Consider the following 21894-nt stretch of genomic DNA (forward strand, 5'->3'; position numbering starts at 1 on the left):
TAGGAAACACTGTGCCTCTCTCACAGCTTTCCTTGAAACCTCTCATACTGTGGGCTTTTTGTATCCTACCTGAAAATTAAAATTCTCTATGAATTTAAACTACGGAATTAACAAATAAGAAAATTCTTTCATGGTGTGGTGACTGAGGGAATACCAAGAGCTAGATTAGCTGTTAAGGTCAATGATTTCAGTAGAATTAAATCAGTCTCTAAAGTATGGTATTGAGTCCAGGTTCACTTAGTATTTTGCAGTGTCTTCTGATGCTAAGCCCTGACTGTACATTTGCTTTACTCATAAGTGGTATACAATAGCTCTCTTAATACCATCTTGTATGTGTTCTGAATGAATGTGCATTTTTCATTTTTGGGCCAAAGCCCACAAATTAATGCCTTTTGCAAAACTGGTAATTTGAGAAAGTGAGCTATTTACATTAATAATGAAGCTGTCTCTCCCATGTTGATTATTTTGCCAAATAATTTTCTGGAGTTCTGTGTGGGAAAATGTCAGTTGTTGGGCAAATATCAGCTTCACGTCCAGCCAGTTCATGAGAACTCTTGCATTTAGTACAGGTCAGAGGAGCAAGTTCTGGATATGGCCTTTACCTGTCTGGAGGTGTTTTCTTATAGATAGTATTTTGCATTTTCTTTGCAGCATTGGGTATTTTATAACTACCCATTATCTTGTAGGGAATATGATGGCTGACTCTAGGCCTTTGGCTTAATGAAGTGCCAACAGTGAATTTGCAGATAAGTTCAAGGACAGCTTTCCTGTGTGTGCATTCACTGAGTTCTTTTAAATTCTTGAACACTTACCTCTGGTGTTATAGGAAATCAACCAGAGAAAGTTAAATTGAGTTGTCCATTATTTTATTTGCTTAAAAGATTCTGTATGTAAAGAAGGTCATGTTTCTCATTGCATCTGTTGGCAAAGTACATAGCATGCGTTTTGGTTTTCTGTCTCCTGTTCTGCATGCCTCTCCCACTGAATGCACACACTCTTTTATCCTCTTCTATTTCCAGCACTGCGAAATCCAACACCAACTCTTACTGGGACACTGGTGTGCCCCAGTCCCTTCCCTGGCTGCTGGGAGGAGCTCTGTTCATTGCTCTGTCCTTCCCCTTACTCTGCCACGTCAGGGGCTCTGTCTACATTCTTCCATGGCCCATTCCCTGGTACTATAATACCTGTTAATCTTTCCATGCCAGAGACACCGTGTGCCCCAGGGTTTTCTTCTGTTATGGGGAAACAGTTGTTTGCTACTGCTGTAATGGTCAATGGATCAATCACAGCTGCTGGGCTGTGAACCAGCTACAGAGGGTACAATGTAAGCCCCACTTTTCTTGTTTGTTTGATTCTCCACTAAAATTAATAGACTTCTGCTCATTAGCATCTCAAATATTTGATCAGACTTGGCACTCAAAAGCTGTTACACTTAAGGCAAAGGGAGGCTTGAACCATTGCAGGTGTAGACACATGGCTGTCTTTGGCTGCGAAAATGGTCTAAGGATTTCTTATCTCTGGCTGCTTATTTCTTCCCCTTCCAATCAGTCTTACCTGTCTGTAGGACCATGTTATAAAAACGTATTGGCAAAATGTCTTGATTTAAGAAATAAACCATAAAGAAAATGACTGTGCCTTTTGTGAAACCTTGCTTTGTTTGTCTTGTGCAACCCAACCCTTCATGTTTTCAGCAGACGATAAAAATTTTTGGCAGTGAGGTTATATTTACTGGTAAGATTGGTTTATGGTTCTTTAAGCAGTATTGTACTGCACAAGAGTACTCTTATTATTCAATATAAAATATTATTGCTTGACTAATATTATCTGTCTACACAGGACCTATGCTTTCAGGGTGACTCTGCAGTCTGTGGACATCTAACCCACCAGCTGACAAATCTGCAGTTACCAGACATAGCAATCAGTGAGCACAGAGCTATGTCAGTTGAGTATTGTGTCAGGGAATCACTGTGCCTGTGTCCTGTTACCTGCTGTAAGCATACTCCACTTATGTCTTGGTAACTTGTACTTTTTCAGTGCCCTGGCTTATTCCCTAACTAGCTAACATACACTAGTGGTGTCTGCATGATGTGACAGACTGAGAAGCCTAAGCACAAGGAATCCAATTCTTCCTACCTCCCCGATGTGCATAGGTCTAACACTGCTGACAGTCAGTCCTGATTTGTGCAGTCATAAATGAGTAGAATCAGACTGAAAGGTTGCCCAAGGATGTGCCCAAGCTGTGGGATTCTAGGCTGGCAGTTGTCAGACACGGTGATGTGAGGCAGCTGCGGTGGATTGCAGAGGTTTACCCTGGTAATAGCAAGTCTGAGGTGGCTTTACTCTACTGTAGCTAAGGGTCCTCAGGGAACATGAGCATCCACGTGGATGTTTGTGTGTTAAACTAGTTGACTTACCTTAATTTCCTGTGGTCTCACATGGAACTCCTCCCAAGATTTTTCTTGGTATTATTTTGTAACAGCAGTTTTGCAGTTGCAAAAGAACTAGATTCTGCTATTCTGGATTTACACTCCTATTCTCTTTTCAGGATTTTGGTGCATTGAGCTTAATTAATTTTCATTTAAATAATGAATGCAAATGTTACTGGCCCAGAGGCATGTCTCAAGAAATCATGGGCTTGGCTTAAAGATCAAGATATTTTTACACAAAATACATTTGGGATCCTTTTCCTTTGATCTCTGTTTTGTGAGGCAATATTATGCACACTTACAAGCTCTTCTGTGTGACCTGTAATGATAGGAGACCTCTGTTAGTTTCATAAATTATAGAATAGATTAGGTTGGAAGGGATTTTACCTAGTTCCAACCCCCCCTGCCATGGGTAGGGACACCTTCTACTAGATCAGGTTGTTCCCAGCCCCGTCCAACCTGGCCTTGAACCCTTCCAGGGAGGGGGCAGCCACAGCTGCTCTGGGCAACCGCTGCCAGTGTCTCACCACCCTCACAATAAAGAATTTCTTCCTTACATCTCATCTAAATCTACACTCTTTCAGTTTAAAACCGTTACCCTTCATCCTATCCCTACACTCCCTGAGAAAGAGTCCCTCCCCAGCTTTCCTGTAGCCCCCTTTAAGCACTGGAAGGCCATTATAAGGTCTCCCCAGAGCGTTTTCTTCTCCAGGCTGAACAACCCCAACTTTCTCAGCCTGTCCTCATAAGGAAGGTGCTCCAGCCCCCAATCATCTTTGTGGCCTCCTCTGGACCTGCTCAAGCAGGTCAGTGTCCTTCTTATACTGGGGGCTCCAGAGTTGGACGCAGTACTCCAGGTGGGGTCTCACAAGAGCAGAGCAGAGGGGGAGAATCCCCTCCCTCGCCCTGCCGGCCACACTTCTCTCGATGCAGCCCAGGACACAGTTGGCTTTCTGGGCTGGGAGCGCACATTGCTGGCTCACAGTCAGTTTTCCACCCACCAACACCCCCAGGTCCTTCTCCGCAGGGCTGCTCTCAATCCTCTCATGGCCCAGCCTGGATTTGTGCTGGGGATTGCCCCGACCCGTGGGCAGGACCTTGCACTTGGCCCTGTTGAACTTCGTGCAGTTCACACGGGCCCCCCTCTCCAGCCTGCCCAGGTCCCTCTGGATGCCATCCCTGCCCCCCAGCGTGTCGACCGCACCACACAGCTCGGTGTCGTCGGCAAACTTGCTGAGGGTGCGCTCGATCCCCCTGTCCGTGTCACCGACAAAGGGGTTAAACAGCGCTGGGCCCAGTACTGACCCCTGAGGAACGGCACTTGTCACCCCCCTCCACTTGGACATTGAGCCGTTGACCACAACTCTTTGAATGTGACCATACAGCCAATTTGTTATCCATTGAGTGGTCCATCCATTAAATCCATGTGTCTCCAATTTAGAGACAAGGATGTTGTGTGGGACAGTGTCAGATGCTTTGCACGAGTCCAGGTGAACAAATTAGTTAATGTCTTTAAAATCAGAATATGTTATTTAACTTTCTCTGTTTTACAACATCATCGTAGTTACTTGGTTTCTCTATCAAGTAATTTATAAAGCTCAGATATCATTCTGTTTTAATGCAATATGAATGTGCATCGGCTCTCATATCAACTGGCCAGAAAGAATGGACTTCTTAACACAAACAGAAAGGGAACAGTATATGATATTGCGTTACGGAGATATGTTTTGTGAGCTGTCCTTTTAGGGACTGACGTACAAGGTCCATATTTGAATCTAATTTCATGCTCTTGGTGACTGAAGTCCTGTTCCTTCCACCAATTAGAAGAGTAAATACTCTGCTGCTTAAACTTAACTCTGCTGAGGACCACTTAGTGTGCAGAAGGTAACACCTGTAGATGAGTGTTTCTGGGGGTTAGGTCCACTGGGTTCCTGTGGTTTGAAAATCCTTTTGAAATGGGTCTGTCTTGTTTTATTTATGTATAGCTCAAAAATAACTTCTGGTATTGACTCAGTCTTAAATACTGCTAGGCAAAGAAATGATAAATAAAAACATCAAATAAGTAATTGAAGACAATGTGAAGTTTGCCACTCATGCATTTGACTTGATTTCAGTGGGATTGAAATTGAATAGGTCCTTACATGCCTTAAACAGGAAATAAAGGTGGAGAAGAAAGATCTGTTGTTAAGGAAAACTCGGTTTTGTTATCTAGCTGGCAGTGTTTCTCCCATGAGCCTTTTATCAAACCAGTGAAGAGATGTTACTAGAGACAGAACAAATGGTTCAGAAGAGGAAGAATTCTCCAGCTACCTAATAGGTTTTTCTGTGTCTTTTGGAAATGTAGCATAATTGCTTCCCTGCTGTGAAGTATTGCAAAACTCAAGCAACTTGGTTTCTGAAAGCAGGCTCAGGGAAGGGGGAAAAAAAAAAAAAAAAAAAAAAAAAGTTTTACCCTGTGTAAAAAGTGTATTCTGGACATGTGAAATCACTATTGACTGGATTAGATGATAATGACCTCAAAGAGTAAAGAATCAGAAAATAGTATGAATCAGCCAAACCCAACATCCAGTTATTCTCATTTCATGTTAATGTTCATCTTTCATAGTGAAGATATTAATAAAAGGGAGCAAATGCTTGAACATTGGACTGAATGTGATTAAGCACACATCATTTTTCATTCTTGTTATGCAGTATTTTATTAAATTAAGACTTTTGTTGAGTATAGTAGGGATGGGAAGGGACCCTGTATTGTCCATAAAAGCTTCATTAGAAGTGATGCAGAGTTTGGTACGCTGGGCATGTCATATGACTTTTTGGCTAGAGATTCTGTGAACTTGAATAAGTCATATAATCTTTTTGTCTACATTTTCCACTGGAGTCATGTGGATGTATTTCTTCCCTTCCCGTATTTTTCATGTATAATGACAAGAAATTGTCTTGGACAAAGGGTCTCACCTACCATCCGTATTTTTGTAGAGAAATTAATAAATTCTGTCTCTGAAATTGAATTAAGCATCTAGGTACTAAAGCTGAGCAGATAATAGTGCTAGTATGTAGGAATGTGTTTAGGAGTGTGTGCTGGGTTTCTGTGGTATGTTTTTTTGTTAGCAGGGGAGGGGGCTACAGCGGTGGCCCCTGTGAGAAGCTTCTTGAAAGCTCCCTCGGCTCCAAGTTGGAACTGCCTATGGCCAGGGTCAAGCCAATTAGTGATAATGGCTGCACCTCTGCAAGTACGTATTTAAGAAGGGGAACCTGAGTGGGGTTGGGACTTCTGAGGAGTTGCAAGAAGGATGAACACAGAGATAAGTGGAAGAAAGGAGAAGGATGGGGGGAGGTGTGCTGGAGCAGAGACCCCAGTATCCCATGGTGAGATTGCAGGGCTGCCCACCCTGTCACTCATGGACGTCCACAGTGGAGTAGAGGCTGACCTGAAGCCTGAGGAGAAAGAAGCCTGAGGAGAAAGTCACTCTGAGACAGGTGTCTGCACTTAAAGTAGGCCAGGACTCTGAGGGGAGAAGTGGCCCCCACTGTTGTAGTTTGGTGCTGGGAGGACTGCAACACACGGGGTGACCTATGCTGGATCAACATGGGAATGGCTGTGGCCCGTGGGGAGGATGCACACCAGAGACGGTTCATGGAGGACTGTCTCCATTGAGAGGGGAGCCACATGGAGCAGGGGAAAAAATGTGCAGTGTTCACCTCACCTCCCAAGAAGAAAGGAGCAGTGAGCTGACTGTAACCCCCTGTGTCACTGGGGGAGGACATAGAGAGATGGGGAGCAGAGCTGAGCCCAGAAAGGGGGAGGGGGAAGGTGATTTTTGGATGTGGTGGTGCTTCTCACTGTCCCACCTTGTCTGTTAAGTGTTGTCTTTGTTAGTATTTGAATTAAAGTGATGTTTTCTTTTCTTCCCCTAACAAGTCTGCCTTTTGCCTGTGACCATAATGGGTGAGCTGCCCTTCCCTGTCTTTGGATGGTCATATTCTCTTTCCCGTTCCTGATGGGGGAAGTAGTGCCTGAACGGCTGCATGGTGCTCAGTTGCCCACTGGGCTCAGACTACGACAGAGTGGCTTAGTTAAGTCTGAGGCAGTGGCTGAGATAGTAAAGGGTAAAAAGTAAAAGAAAGAGCACTGGAGAAACAAATGAGGAGGGATTTTTGTCACTAAATGCATCTAGAATGTTAAAAATGCAAGCTGATTTCATATGCTTTTACCCACCTGCTGTTTATAGTGCAGGATGTGAAGGCCATCATCTTTTATAAGGCTGCAAGTTCTAGATGATGTGTAATGACATTAGATCACCATATGGGATATAGACAGTGGTGTTGAATTAGTCCTTCACTGTATCACTGCATGAGTAGTAAATTAATCTAAGACAACAAAATGAGACAAGCGTGGAGCAGGTGAGATGAGAATCACGTTGAGAAGACACACACTGACTATATACGCAACAGCCCAGATTTGGCAGTATGCTGGCTGCTTTGCAGTGTCCTGTTGGTGCAAGGCAATCGTAAATCCAGGTTAACCATCCAGTTAAAAGCCTGTTTACTGCTGATCAGGGTTGCCAAAGTAGCACAGAACAGCTACACTCATTGCTAAAATTGGATTGCTCTATGCATATATAGCTGAAGTGCACATTAATAATGATCAGTGTTAGTGCTTCTATTGGATCGCCAGTGCTTTCTATCAGAAAGTGTGTTCTCTTCAAGGATTTTGCTGTAGTACGGAGAAAACACATGGTGATACAGATTGGCTGATCCCCTTTACACTTCCAAATAGATCTATTTCTAATTCTGAAGAGCAGCAATAGAAATAGAATAGAAATGGCTGTAGTTTGCCTAAAACTGCAATTCATCAGACAGAGAGAATGACTGTGTGCTAAATACAAGTGGGGCATAGGTAACTTGCAAATAATCGTTTTGCTTAGGGCAGCTATAATTAGAGGGATTCTGTTTGAGACAAAATGCCTTACTCCCTGACCTTAGACAACTAATAGCTGACTAAAGAGGCTGTGTAGCTTCATGCATCGAGGGTAAACAATGTTTCTTGAAATTCTGAAAGAAAAATGTGCTGCTTTTTTTTTTTTTTTTTTTTTAATGTTTAACTCTTACCTGCAATGATTTAATATTATACTGTTGGTGTCCTGCCTTCTTGCAATTTAACCACTTAATATATGCAAATGCACATTAATGTGTAGGCAGGTTTTGCCTAGCAATTTTCGTGGAAGGGATTGAAACTGAGGCATAGAATTGCATTTTGAGTAGTGACAGACGTCTTCTGAAATACTCTTAGCATATGGGGAGAGGAACATCGTCACAGCAAAGGGTATGAGAACTATCTGAAGATGAGTTTCTAATAGGGATGCCCTATTGTCTCTTGCCTCTGATCCCATTTCAATTGGCAGAGCTCACTGTGAGGCTCTGCATTTAGCCACAGACCGTGTTATGTCTCTGTAGAACAGAACAGAGAAAGTGATATAGTTGTCCTAGAAATCAGTGGCACTATGGGTAACTGTGCTCTTCTCTTCAATGTAAGGAAGTCCTTGAGAGTGATTTTAAAAAACAATGACTTGTCATTACAGCAAAATTATTTTCTGCATTGTTATCCTTGGTACAGTGTTGTGTCAGCTGTATGAAAACGAAGGGACATTAGACACAGTGGGGGGACTTTCAGTTGGAGATTAAATGAGCTCCTTCTGGGGTAATATATGATGCATTTTAGGCATGTTTTTGATATAGGATCTAAAAAGTTGGAAGAATAGGACTGCCAAAGGAAGCAGGAGGGCAGGATACAACTGAGGTAAGGGCATGTACCTTATTATGTATTCTCCAGAGAGGGTGAGATTTGAAATTTGCTGATACACCTTTTGGCCATCACTGTGAAGAGGTACCATTGTTAGTTTACATGGCCAGTTTGCCAGATGATTTTCAGATGTTTAAGACAGAATCTGCTCTGTAGCATATGTTAGCCAATAAAAGTACTCTTCCCTTGTGAATTACTGTCCTGTTGGTCAAGCCTTTGGTATGACTGCATGATCCTATGTGCTTGCACTATTGTCATGAAAGGCATAGTGTCTCCAAACTGGGTCATGATGATGTCTGTCAAAGGGAGGAGCCTGGGTAAAGCAGGTAACAACTGAATGTACTGGGTTGACTTTAGACTAGGTCAACCTTGAATAGGTGTGGGAATGGTAAAAAGGGATGCCATTCTGTCACATGGTTGGTAAGGGAGCAAGCAGGCTTATCTGTTACTTTACTGTTCCTGACACGTTATACTATATATTTTTTTCTTTTTGTTTTAGCTTGATAGGTGGTGTGCTCTCTTATGCCATGAGAGTGTGTTTGATTGGTGAATAAAAACTGAAAGAGAGAAATAACCTAAGGGATGAGTAAATATCCTCTTTTAAAAGCATCTGTGCTAGTGCAGGATGTTAGTGTCCTTAGCCTGCTGTTTGTCGTTTCTCTTAAAGAACTACCTGCAGAATATTTTGTGTGTATGCATTCTAGTTTGTTCTAGGCAACATTGCTAGGTGAGTTGATGCCAAAAACAGAAACTCCTTAAGCTAATTTTACTGATCTAGTTTTAAGTGAATTGGAGTAACTTCACACAAACTACTATGACATCTGGTGCAGACATGATGAACATCCATAGACATGTACGTATTTTACAAGCCCAGCTAAAGCTTAGAGAAGAGTAAAATACCTTTCCCTTTGAATATCTGATACCAAGAAATACCAGTTACCAACCAATATCAGCTGTCAGTGAAGGACCTGTAACAAAATCTGGGACACCTAGATATGATGAAATCATGGATATGGAGACAAACATGAAGACAGAAATCATGACTCATCAATCAGAAGGCAAATAAAGACAAACTCGTGGCTTGTTGTTGTTTTTAATCCCTAGATTTTGAACAATCTGTGGACCTGACTCAGTTCTTAGGGCTATTAGTATATTACCTAGTCATTGCTGCAGTGCATGTGAGGATGTTGTGGCTTATTAAGAGGGCTAGAAAAGAAACACTTTTTGCTCCAGCTGTCCTCAGCAAGAGGCCTTTGCCTTGTGGACCTCTGCCTACTGGGACAAATTGGGGTAGCCAAGGGTTAGATGCAATGGTTGGGGAGTATGTGACTCGAGCTATTTTTCTTCTGGTTTTATCAAATCTAAAGTAGGCAATATAGACAGTCCAGTTATCTGCTGCACTACTGCCCTAGGCAGAGGCTCTAACAGACTGTCTTCCATGCTATTTCCTTGCTAGCAATTTCCATAACGGTTTTGCTCTCTCCCAGACAGTGTGTTCCCCAGCATGGTGTGGGAGATAGCTGGAGCCCGAGACCATTCCCAGGAAGCTGTGGATGAGGTTGCCTTGTTACGGGACATCGATCTCCCTGCATGTGGATTTGGCTGTCCCACATGTGCTCCCAGAGAACAGGCCCTGGTGTGTTTTATTTATTAGTGTTGCTCCAGCTTTAGGATCCAGCATGTTCAGAAGTGTCAGAAGGCCTTTTTCTCCAAGCTGCTTTTCTGTTGGTGTTAGGTGTGAAGCATACTGCATCGCCTGCCTTGCTGTATGGAAGTGGAGACACCTCAGCAGCCAGTGCCTGGTCTGAGATGCACTGTGGTCAATTCTATGCTTTTCATCCTGTCCTCTGCTGAGTAGCTAGTGTGCTAATGCAAGGGAGGATTAGGACTCAGGCCATTTTTTAAAAAATAATACTAATGCATTAGCCAAAAATAACACTGTTTTGTAACCACTTCATTAAAGCAGTGCTTTAAGATACTGTATTATACATAGTAGCAGTAGTTTTATGGATAATACATGTATGTAAACAGTTCAGTGATTGCTTTTTTTACCAAACAGAAAGTACGTTTCAGTCCTAAATAGAATAGGGTTTTCATAGTTTACTGTTTACAGCCTATGGTGAAACACATTCAAAATACAACTCAGACCTAACAGACCCATATCTGCATTCTCTGTTTTAAGTCTAGTGAAAGACAAGCAGAATTTAGGCCGTTGTTTTTTTTTTTTTTTTAAAGCCAGTGTCTGCAAGTGGAAAAATAAACTGATTAGTAAGTCAGACTCTGCTTACTGAATGTTATTGGAAATCATGAAGTTAACACTTGTTTTAAATCCAGTCTTAGTTAAGCTGTTGCCATCAGTTTCAGAAGATCTGGATTCAGTTTCCTCATGTTCCACAGAGTCCCTAGACAGGTTGCTATTGAATTTAGGAGCATTTAGTTCATGTAAAAGGGGCATTAATATTAGAGGATGAGTATTCAATCCTTTCTGAAAATCGGGCATTCTAATACATACTTCATTGGTCAGTGAAAAAATACTGGCAATATAACAACAGAATTTCAGCCTTTATTCTGAATCCTGATTCTCATCCGAAAACAGAAGAATTGAAAATACAGTATCAAGATGCATACATTATTTTTGTTATTAAAACTGTTTGATAATGAAAATTTCTTATATTAATACGAATTCCAAGATGTAGGAGAACTTGAACAGACAGACCTCAAGAGGAAATATTTTTATGGTTTGGAAATTGTTTTCTTCTAATGGAAAAATCCAATTTTCCCTCCACTATTGTAGAGTGAAGATGAATCTGTCATATTTACCTGCAGATAGACACTGAAATTGGTGAAAGGGGAATGAGCTTCCAGGCAATTAGAACAACTATGAGACAAATTGCATTATAGCACTTGCTAGGTCAATCTGACAGCTTCAGCAGTCCTCATTTTTAATGAGCACTTACATCTACAAGTGCTATAAAAAAATTATGAGTCACAGTGGCTTCATTGTATTAGCTGAAACTTGATCAAGTATTGGTAGATCAAAGTGCAACTAATTGGGAATGCTAGAATATTGTTAATACCAATGTTAGTATTTCTTTATTTCCATGTGGTTTCCAAACAAGGGGTGAATAAAAGGAACATACCAAAGACCTTTGCATCCTTGAGCTGCAGGTTTGTCTGATGTTAGCTGATACAGAAGGGAGAAAACTGAAATAAACTACATTAGAAACCATGTAGGGAAGCAGCGTTTCACAGGAAATTTTATGTTTTTATATCTGCCACTTCACTTTGAACAAAACTGTGAGGTTTAGTGGCTGCACAAGGGCGTGACAGTGGCCAGAAAGTAGTGAAAAGAGGCAGAGAACAGCTGCACGAAGCAGTATTTCTCCCTCTTACAGAGACTAAGTTTGATGTCAAAAGATGTCTACTTCATAGAAGCAGAAAGGAGTAGCTGTGGTGTTTCAAAGTTTTGGCTGTCTTGCTATACTGTCTGGTTTCTGCTGCAGCAATTATAGTTACTGATAAGCAGAGGCAGTATGGCCATGAACTGACTTTGCTATTGTTGCCGAGGCATTGGCCATGAAAAAGGGTACAAATTAAGAGTTCCCAGTCATTGCAGGGGCTGCTGTAGGCATGATAGGATTCTTAATGAGTCCTGATTTCTGTGCATCGTTAGGCATCACAGAAAACGACAGCGCAGCCCAACTAGCACGCTTCCAAACTGCTGTGACGGGGCTGCTTTTGTACATGATGTTATGCAAAGTAGAAATGCAGGTTCACAGATAATTTAAAAGGCTCTCTTAAAAACATGCAAATTCTGGCAGTAGTTTACCACACCTGTTTTCCATCCCAGCTCTTCCTAGATATTGTGTGATAAACTGGAACAATGTTTTTTCCTGAGGCATTGTATTGATATAACAGAAGAGCTTGTCAGGGAAGAACTTTTCTCAGGTACAGTGCACTGAAGTTCCTCAGATGCTAACTGGCTCCATTTGGTTGGAACTGTATAAACATAAATTAATTCCACATCTGTTTTGGCAATATGACCTTGGAGGTAGCAGGGCCAGTAGTCTTCCTCCAGGATGAAATGTGGATCTGCCACAGATAGAAGAAGGAAGGGTAGAGTTGTTGGGTACTTACGAATGTTGCATCTGGTGTCTCATGTCCAAAGGCTGACAGATTAATTCTGTTTGTCAGTGACTGTTTACTCTTTCTGTACCCTCCCAAGTGAGGCATGCATATGCATTCAGCAACAGGAAGAGAAAATGATGGAAAATACTAGAGTTACACAAGATCCGCTGTTTGTCTCCGAGAAGAACCTTGGCTTTGTATGCATGTATGCTATTTTTCCACTTAGTGATTTTATCCTTTAATTTCACTTAAAAAGGGAGTAACCCCCAAGCGACAATAAGTCATTGTTGGCAGCTAGGCCAGAAATCTATACAGATAAGATCTGCTTTTTTTTTTTTTTTTTACTACTTTCATTTTTCTTCTCTCCAACAAGTATCATCATTTTCCCTTTTACTAAGAAAGTTTCTGTGACATTTAGATCTGGCCATTATTTTGTGATAGACTAGGATTATCAGCAGTTATTCCCATAATCTCCTTTGAAAATCTCGGTTTCAGCAATTTAGCTTTCACCCATAAAATGGTGGTTCTTGCATATCTCCATGGACATCAGTTTAAGTCAGTTGGTTCAAATGGCCAGTTTCTGTATCTTTTATATGCAGATGGGACTACAGCAGGAGATGTACATTTACCTCCCACAGTGGCAAATTTAACAAATTCTGCTAGCCCCATTCTAGGTTTGGGCCTCTCGTTTTATACATAGGTACAGTACCCCAGTTTGTTTGGCTTTCCAGCAACTGGCGTTCCTAGGGTCTAGCAAATCTCGCCCTAACAGGTACGTCTGGAATTTGGGCCGCTATTTATCTGTTGCTAAGTTAAGCCGTCATTTCTAAACCAAAAGAACAGTCAGCTCTGATACCTGTAATTTAATCTGATTTGGTTTTAATCCTAATAGAGATGTGAGCAGGTTATATATATATAATTATATATATAAAGGCTTTTAGCTTTTTTTTTTTTCTTTGTAAACAAATAAGCACGTGGTGGTTTAGGTTTTTTTATAAAACAAGATATCAGGTCAATGCTAATTTTTTATATGTGTCTCTCAGGAATGTGTGTGTGGGATAAATGATAATTGATTAAGGGTGACAAGTTAAAAATTCACAGTTCCTTCAGCAGTTAAATCTCTAGTTTTCATTTGCATTAAGACCATGAAAATCTTCAGCAGAGTAACTTCAGTGCTGATGTGGAAAAAAATCAGGCTAATATAGTGAGTGACAAAAGTGAAAACTAGCACAGCATTCGTGGGTGGAGAAATCGGGATCAGTGGTTCTACTGCAGGTGTCAGGAGGAGAAATTGTAATGTGCTGGATGGCCAGAAGCCAGACATCTAAACTGCCAGCTTGCAATCCTCCCCTTTGTAGAAGAGATATTGCAGAAATACTGTTTGCTGTGTGAATTGGAATAGGATGCTGGAATACATGCAGCACTACATGTATCAGTACAGTAATTTGTGTATGTGCTTGATAATAATTAGCGCTGCGGTTAAAGCACTATTTTAAAGAACCTGTACTTGATGGAGTTTTATTATTTTTCTGCCTTGAGTACCAGCCATATGCCCAGCATTACTCTTTCAGTGAATCACTGATTTTGATGGAAGCACGTTTAGATGAAGACTTCTGAGCTTCCAAAGGCACACTTTCCTTCTGAATCAGAACCCTCTTCCCCATGCCTCCTGCATTAATATGTCCTTTCCTATCTCTGCAGTGCTCCATGGATCTGCTAGCAATCAAGCCAAGCCTAGTGCAAGGCCATGGGACTGAGCAGACCTAGGTAAGGCCATGGGGGTTGTGCTCCCTGGCCCTCAGCTCCTACTTATCCGGTGGACTTTGTGGAGAGCTGGTAGGGAACATCCTGCTCTCCTCAAGTTCCAGCATAGTTCTGCCTCAACCATGTGGCCCTTGCTGTATTCAGAGGCACAATGGAGCTGGCTTCTTTTTGCCTAGAGAGCAGCTGAGTAACGAAAAATTACAAAGTCCAGGTGGTGTTGATTATCCCCATACAGTTAATCCTTTTCCTTTCATGAAACAAGGTTGCTGTAATAGCATTTTTCTTTGTGGGTGGAATTGGAAATACAGAAATAAATTATGGAAAACCAGCGTGTCTCCTGTCAGAATAAATATTCAATGAGAACAAGGGTTGTGCTCATTCAGAGTCACACGGACTGATACTGAAGTACTATACGTATGTTAATTTTAATGTATAAAATATATGCTTGGACTTAAAAATGCAGAGTGAACAGCCTCAGGGGCAACTGGGTATTAAGTCTGTGACAGCTGTCTCTGTGGGTGATGATAATGTAAAAGTTGCTTTTTTTTCCAAGCTGTTTTAATTTACCCACCAATCAGTCAGGAAACAGAGGAATCGTTGAGTACTTACTCTCTAAAGCAATTCTTGGAGGCGTGTGTTCTTTCAAGTTATATCCAGACTGTTCTCTCTAACCAGCCTCTAAAGTACATCAGCTTTTTTTTAACTCTTCATAGCTCAGATTAAAAAAATCTCTGAATAATGATACACTAGTTTTCTTTGTGTTGGAACAACATACAGAATTTGTATAAAATGTCTGTTACGTATGTACAGTCATGCTAGTTAACAGGAATTAACTAGTGGTTATTACAAGTTACTTTCAACTTACAGGTTATTGTCAAGTTAAAACAGGAACAAAAGGCATGATCTCAGAGTTTGAAGCTCATCTTTCTAAGGCCATGGGATGTTGAGGTGGGCTTGGGCTTTGTAGAGAGTTCTGGAACAATTGTTCCTTTAGGCAAGACAACAGAGAGAATAAATCCCGATTTAATTTTTCTTACTGCTCACAGCTCTTGAATAATTGGTCTGTCCGTCCCAGTATGCAGGTTGTCCCATGCCTGTGTGATTTATCTAAACTGTGAGGTTCCTCCCCTGCCAGCTCTCTTTGTTCTCTCCTCATTCTGTTCCTCCATCTCACCAAAAGCCTGTGCCTTTCTCTTCATAAGATTCTGTCAGATATCTCTGAAACTTTGTTTGCCTGTTTTGAGGGTTTCCTACCTGCCTGAAAGTAAAGTAATTTGAAGTAGTTTCCCTGTTCAAACTTCTATTTGGAATACCTATTCATTTTCCAAAGTGCAGTCATTAAGGCTATAATATCTAATAGTTGCTTTGTAAATGTGCTCAGACTGGAGAGAGAGATATGTAATCGAGGCCTCTAAAGCTTATGACTAAATCACTACGTATTGATGCATTTAGTGGTTTATCCAGTCCATAACGTGGAAGTATAAATAGACTCTCAAGTCATTGCATAACAGTAGAATTGCCTACAATTTAGAATAGAGGATACTGGCAGTCTCCCTGTATGGCTGCTAATGCATTTGTGAACTTGGATGATCTCTACCTACCTCATTTTTTTCATTTCTAAAATGGAAATAGTATTTTGCCTAGCCAACATTCACAGGGGAAGAACTTTTTATAAATGCTTTCCAATTCACAGTAAAATGATTGGGAGACAGAAACATATTTAAATCACTGCTGAAGCAAAAACTGAGGGCTTTTATGTGAAAGGAGATCTTTACATGTTTAAAGTAAAACTAAGGGAGGAGGTATACTATGTTAAAACAGTAGTTACAGACTAAGTTCACAGCAGACTGTTAAGGACAAAAGTTCTCATTATTTCTATGTCTAGGTCTCCCTTCCTATGTCTCTGTTTATGTAAGAACTGTAATACAATCTGTTCTCTTCCATTGTTTGGTTCATGCAGGCACAGGCTTGCTACAGGAAGTGGTATATCTAGTGAGTCAGGGAGCTGATCCAGATGAGATTGGACTAATGAATATAGATGAACAACTTCCAGTCCTAGAGTACCCTCAGCCTGGTCTGGACATCATCAAGGTACAATTTATTGCAAAGAAAGTCTTTCAGCATTTGGTTATCTTTTTCCTTGGTTCCATACTTATCACTTATTTCATCCTGTGTCCGTGCTGTTTTCATCACTGGACTTGCTCAGTTTGTTGGAATGATTCAGAGTATTATTAGGTTATCTTAAAATTGCTTTTATTAAACTTTATTATAGTGCATTTAATGCTCTGTATGTTTTTCTGGGTCCTAAATATCGTGGCAGTGGGTTTTCTGAATAAAAGTTCCAGGACTCCTCTGCTTATGTAAGCAGAAGCTGCCCAAATGAGGCAAATTTGCTTTAATTCCTTCCCTGAATTTGTGAGAGGAACTACAGATAAAGAGATCCATAGATCTGTAGACCCACTGTTCTGAATTTATACATCTAAATCCTTCGAGACTTAGGATCCGTGGATCTATAGACTCTGTAGATGTAGTCTGAGGAATTTGGAATATTCTGCATGAAATGACTTCTACACTGTTAAGAACCACTCAGAGACTAGTGGCATGGCATGTAAGTGTGATCTTGTCATTGCTGTAACTGCTTCTGATATAGGCATATCTTGGAGTGACCAGGCAAAATACTGGGCTCCATCCTCCAACAGCCACAGTGCTTATTGAATTGCAATGGCTAAGGCTTGCACGGATAGATTTAAGCTGCTTATGGTTAATGACTACTGCAGCATCAGCCTACTTCAGGCTGAGAGTATTTAGGGGTCAGAGGTTGCTTTTCTTTTTCATTTGTGTGATAACCTAGTCCAGTGAGACCTCAGTGCTACCTTGACACAAGTAAACGGTGGCAATAGTGAGAGGTTTAATTTGATATTACATGTTGTTACCTATACTTTGTGCTAGCAGCTTGATCCAATATGGATTTATACAGTTTTTAACTACTGGAAGAAAGTTTGTGTCATAAGACAATTTGGTCTCAAATCATAGAAATATAGTCTGTTTGAGAGATGTTCACACACTCAGATAAACCTTTGGATTGTCTAGGCCTAATTCTTAGGATAAAGTAAATTGCAAGAGTAAAATTTTGAAGTGAAGAATTCAGGGTAGAGTTTTCAGACCTTCTAATATTTTTCAAGGAATTTTAGTGAAAGCATCACTGGAAACAAATTTATTTTGATACTAAGAATCTTCAACTATTTAAATCTCTTCCTGAGAAGGTCCTACAAATAGAAGTATTTTGAAAACAAAAGGGGGCAAAAAATTAATGAAAAACCCCAACGGATTATCCAGCCTTCTGATACTTAAGAAACAGATATAACTTCCTGACCTAATTTGTAGTCCCAGACTGCTTTTAATTTAAGAAGTGAATTTGTGAATGTGACTCAGTATACTAAAGGGCTTCAAGTATGACAGTTCAGGACAGCTCAGGATGTGCCAAAAACTAATGCATATAAGAAATGTTTCTGTCTGCTTTATTTTAGGAACTGACATCTCCTCGCCTCATAAAAAGCCACCTACCATATCGGTTTTTGCCTTCAGACCTCCATAATGGCAATTCAAAGGTAAAAATTAAATTAAATCATGTTTGTTAACTGTTGCCAATATATAGTTAAAGTGCTTTGGGAAACAGGGTGGGGAAAAAGCTTTCAATAAGATGATTTTTTTTCCCCCCACTCATCATAGGTAATATACATGGCTCGCAACCCCAAAGACCTGGTGGTGTCTTATTACCAGTTTCATCGCTCCCTAAGGACCATGAGCTACAGAGGAACATTTCAGGAGTTCTGCAGAAGGTTTATGAATGACAAGTGTAAGGAGCTGTTCTCTCTGCACACGCTGTTACACATTTATTTTCATCTCTACATTCCTTCTGCAAGTACAGAAATGAACTGGATAAAGGTGCATTTGTTTTGCATATACAGCAAGGAGGTTGCTACGGATAGTGCTGCATGGACTTATATTTGTCCATGCAAAGTATGGTTATGCCTTGTAAATAAGTGCCTTACAATATTCGAACCCATGGGCTCAGCAGCGTTCCACTTAGCTCAGGCAAAACTCTGGTCTGCTCTTCTAAAATTCAGTTTGCAAGGTACCAGGTATCTTGTGAAAAGTGGTGAATATTCCCAGCATCATTTGATTTTAATTGTACCTCACTGTTAGCTACTTCTCAGGAGTCTTTCTGTTCATCAGGGTTATTTTTTTTTTTCCTGGTAATTCCTTTAATATTTTTATTTCTTCCAAAAACTCGAGGTTTGTCCCTTACAAGAAAACAGTTAACAAACAAAAAAACAGTTAGCATGAGACTGATCTGGTATACATCAGTAAGTTGAAGTGAGCCTCTGTAAGAAGGCTCGCTGTCTGTAAAATACACCTCTGTAATGAGAATACAATAACCTGCTTTACAACAACTCATCAGCTGCTCACCCAGTCACTCCTTTGAGTGAGGGCTGTTTCATGACACACCCACCCACTGTGTTCCCACTCAGGCTGCAGTGTCTTAAGCAGCTCCCTTGCACTAGCTCAGTAAATTTACAGGAAGGACAAGCCCTGTTTTCTCACATAACTGGCTGCCACTGGGCTTTTTGCCAATGGATTGCCACACTTTCTAGCTAGGGGAAAAAAAAAAAAATGTACTGCCTTCTTTTTCTCTACAAAACCTTCTCTATGGTACATTAATGTGATACCAAGAATTCACCAGGTACCTTGTGCTCTGAGAGCAGGATCTCCTCTAGATCCAGTGCAGCAAACTTTCCTTCAAGCTGAAATCTGGAGGAGTAAATGCTAAAGGAGCTGTATAATAAGAAAGGGAAGAAAAAAAGTAAAAGCCTACCAGTGGAGGTTATTTATCAGGCTTTAAAAGTCTTTGCCACTTTCTCTTGCAGTTTTGTGCAGGGAGTATAAATGTTTTCCTTCCATTACAGCCCACCTTTTTCTTTTGCATTCCCTGAGAATGGGATGTTTGTCTGTAGCCCATGATTGGGAACTTCTAGACTGGAGACAAGTGAAAGGCACATTAGAAGGTCTTCTAAGATAGGATGAAGGTTCTGTATTCTTTTTCATATAAGTATCCCAAGAGTTATTTATATCTTAATCTTGTGGCAGCTAGCTGTTTTATCACAACCTCCCAGAGTCAGTAAAATATCACAGCATGTTCTATGGCCATAATTGTGCAATTGGAGTGTTTTGTAATACAGTAAATTTAGCATTTAGCTAAATGTTTGCATCTCATGGGAGCAATGTAGCACCAAAAACCTTCGTAAGAAGTCAAAGTACTGCTAGAGGGAGAAGCACTGAGCCCAAATGACACAATCCCACTCCTTTTACCCCTCCTTGTACCTGACTATCTTGAAACAAATTCAGTGTATGTTAGCTATATTGCTTGAAAGCATACAGCTGTATAGGGATTAGTCTTGAATGTGCTAATTCTGTGGCATTATCTTCTAAAGCTTAAGGGAGTGTCTTGCATAAAGCATAGGTAAACTCTGGTAACATAATCTTGATGGATTATTGCCTGTACCAGCAGCTATGAATACTTTTTGCTTGACTGGTGTGTGGAATGGGAGTAACAAAAATGGAATTTTCCCAATACTTTTATAAAAATTGAAAATGAGTCAGCTGATTAAAATAATTTTCCTATGAAACTGACCTCTGTCAATTGAAAATGTCCCAGTTACCAAAATGAAACAATTATTTTTAAGAGGGAAAAGGTGGCTTCAAAAGACAAAACTAAAAAGTTTAATATTTTTCTATAGCTGCTTTGCTGCAAAGATAAAATTGACTGTAAAGATAAAATTGACCAAAACAATATTGGGAAAGAATGTGAAAAACTGCTCACCCTATTTGCTTAACTCCTGCCTTGATTATCTGAAGTACTTTTGGGGAATTTATCACTGGTAACAAAGAAATATGCAGAATACATTTCTGTTTCAGTTGTCTTTCTTGTAATATTGGCAGCAAAAGACATTCCCCAGATAATAAATACCAGTGTCTGAACCTCTACTAGACCCATAAATTGACTGAAATCAGTGCAAATGTGGACTTTATCAGAGAAGTGGAAAGTTCTGGGGGGAGGATTAAGGCTTCCAGTAACCATTGCCTCAGTAGTGCTGGGAGCGCAAGCCCTCCCAGCATACAGCCTCGGCTTCTCTTCAAGTTCTAAACCCCATGCAGCAGATATGGGGAACTGAAGACAAGCTGCTGGTGGCCTGCAGGAGGTAGGAGGCATAAGCTTTTCACCATTGGCAACCCTGCACACTGGGCCTGCTCGCAACTTGTGATATATGGGAAGTACCCCATCCCATCACACTCTCAGCTTTTGGGAGCACTCAACACCTCATGGGCATCTGGTTGTACTCTGGATTTATTGTGTAACTGAGATAACTGCTTACACTATAACTGAAACTGTGTTCTGGCATACCTACAGAAGTTGTGTGGGAGTGTTTAGAAAATAACAACAGAAGAGAATGGGTCTTAGATTTTATGGGGGGGGTGGGGTGAGGGGGTTGGCAAAAGATGGAATGATAAATAGAGTATTCTGTCAGTATGTCCTATGTTTTTGGGAATGACCATGAAGCATTTTTTTAGGTCTGTTTCCTCAATACTTGTTTAATTAAGGACGATGGTTGTTAGCAATTCTTTGTCTGTAATAGAGGATACTCTATGGAACTTTCTATGAATGCTGAATCTAGCTTCTATGTGAAGGAAACTGCAGTAAGATACGTTAATTGCAGGAATTCACACAGGTTGGAGCCACTAGAAATTTGCCTCCTGCAAAGCTATCTGTGTAACTTTTCATTTGGGTCAATTTCCATTCAGTAGTATTAATGTTGAGCTCCTAGAGGTCCATCATGAAATATGGTGGCATTTTCAGTTGAACATTTTATCTTTATGGTGAGTTAGTTCTTTTGAATACTCGAAACATAGAAAAACTCTTTTTAAATTAAGTTCCTTGCTGTGCATGGCTATGGGTCAAAACCAGACACTGTTCTCCTGGGGCTATGAATCATTCCAGTTAATTTATTTTTCACCTTTTTTTTTTTTTTTCCTTTTTGAAAAGGGCTTAATAACAAAAGTGTTAATTTCCTCATGCCAATCATAATGTCTTTGTAGTAGGATATGGTTCGTGGTTTGAACATGTGCAAGAGTTTTGGGAACATCACATGGATGCCAACGTACTTTTTCTCAAGTATGAAGATATGCATAAGGTAGGTAAGATGTAGCAAAAAGGTATTTTATTTACATTTAGCACTGTAGTGTTTAAAATACATAAAGTACAAAATTTTCTTCTTATGTCCATATTTGGGCTCCCTAATGTCTGATACCATTTTTTTAAAGTACTTGCGTTCAATAGCTTCTATGGACTTTGAACAGTTTCATAAACCTAGTAATTTACTCAGGAATCTGCCTGCATCCATAAGCACTAAACTACTTGCAGAGAAGGCAGAGATGTGTGACTGTTCAGTGGTTGCTACATTCAGCCTTGGGCATTAATTTAAAAGAAATGTCTTGCTGTGTGTGCTGTATCAATGAGAAAAAAAAATATTAGTATTTTGTCCTATATATTTAGCATTTCTTCTGATTATTTGATTGTGCTTACTGTCTTCTGTGAAACAATGTTGAAAACAATTAGGGATGATTGTGTAGCATAAGATGAACAGAATTATTGGTTCCTTACAGTATGCTGACTAAGAAATCCACTTTAATCAGAAATCTAATGGAAATATTACATAG

The 21894-nt window shown here is 40.4% G+C and overlaps 1 protein-coding gene across 2 annotated transcripts in view; it reads left to right on the top strand.

Annotated features, from left to right (window-relative positions):
* Positions 1-21894, top strand: part of SULT4A1 (sulfotransferase family 4A member 1) — a 32713-nt gene that overhangs the window by 3543 nt on the left and 7276 nt on the right. For both annotated transcript variants that reach the window (XR_004406152.2, XM_032986467.2), the window contains exons 2-5: positions 16079-16209; positions 17646-17726; positions 17848-17974; positions 21274-21368. Coding sequence is in view for 1 of the 2 variants with exons in the window: in XM_032986467.2 (XP_032842358.2) it covers positions 16079-16209; positions 17646-17726; positions 17848-17974; positions 21274-21368 (434 nt within the window). In the remaining variant the exon portion in view is untranslated. The remainder of the gene's footprint in view (positions 1-16078; positions 16210-17645; positions 17727-17847; positions 17975-21273; positions 21369-21894) is intronic.

Source organism: Tyto alba, unplaced genomic scaffold, assembly GCF_018691265.1.
Source record: "Tyto alba isolate M040663 unplaced genomic scaffold, T.alba_DEE_v4.0 Super-Scaffold_21, whole genome shotgun sequence".
Taxonomy (NCBI): domain Eukaryota; kingdom Metazoa; phylum Chordata; class Aves; order Strigiformes; family Tytonidae; genus Tyto; species Tyto alba.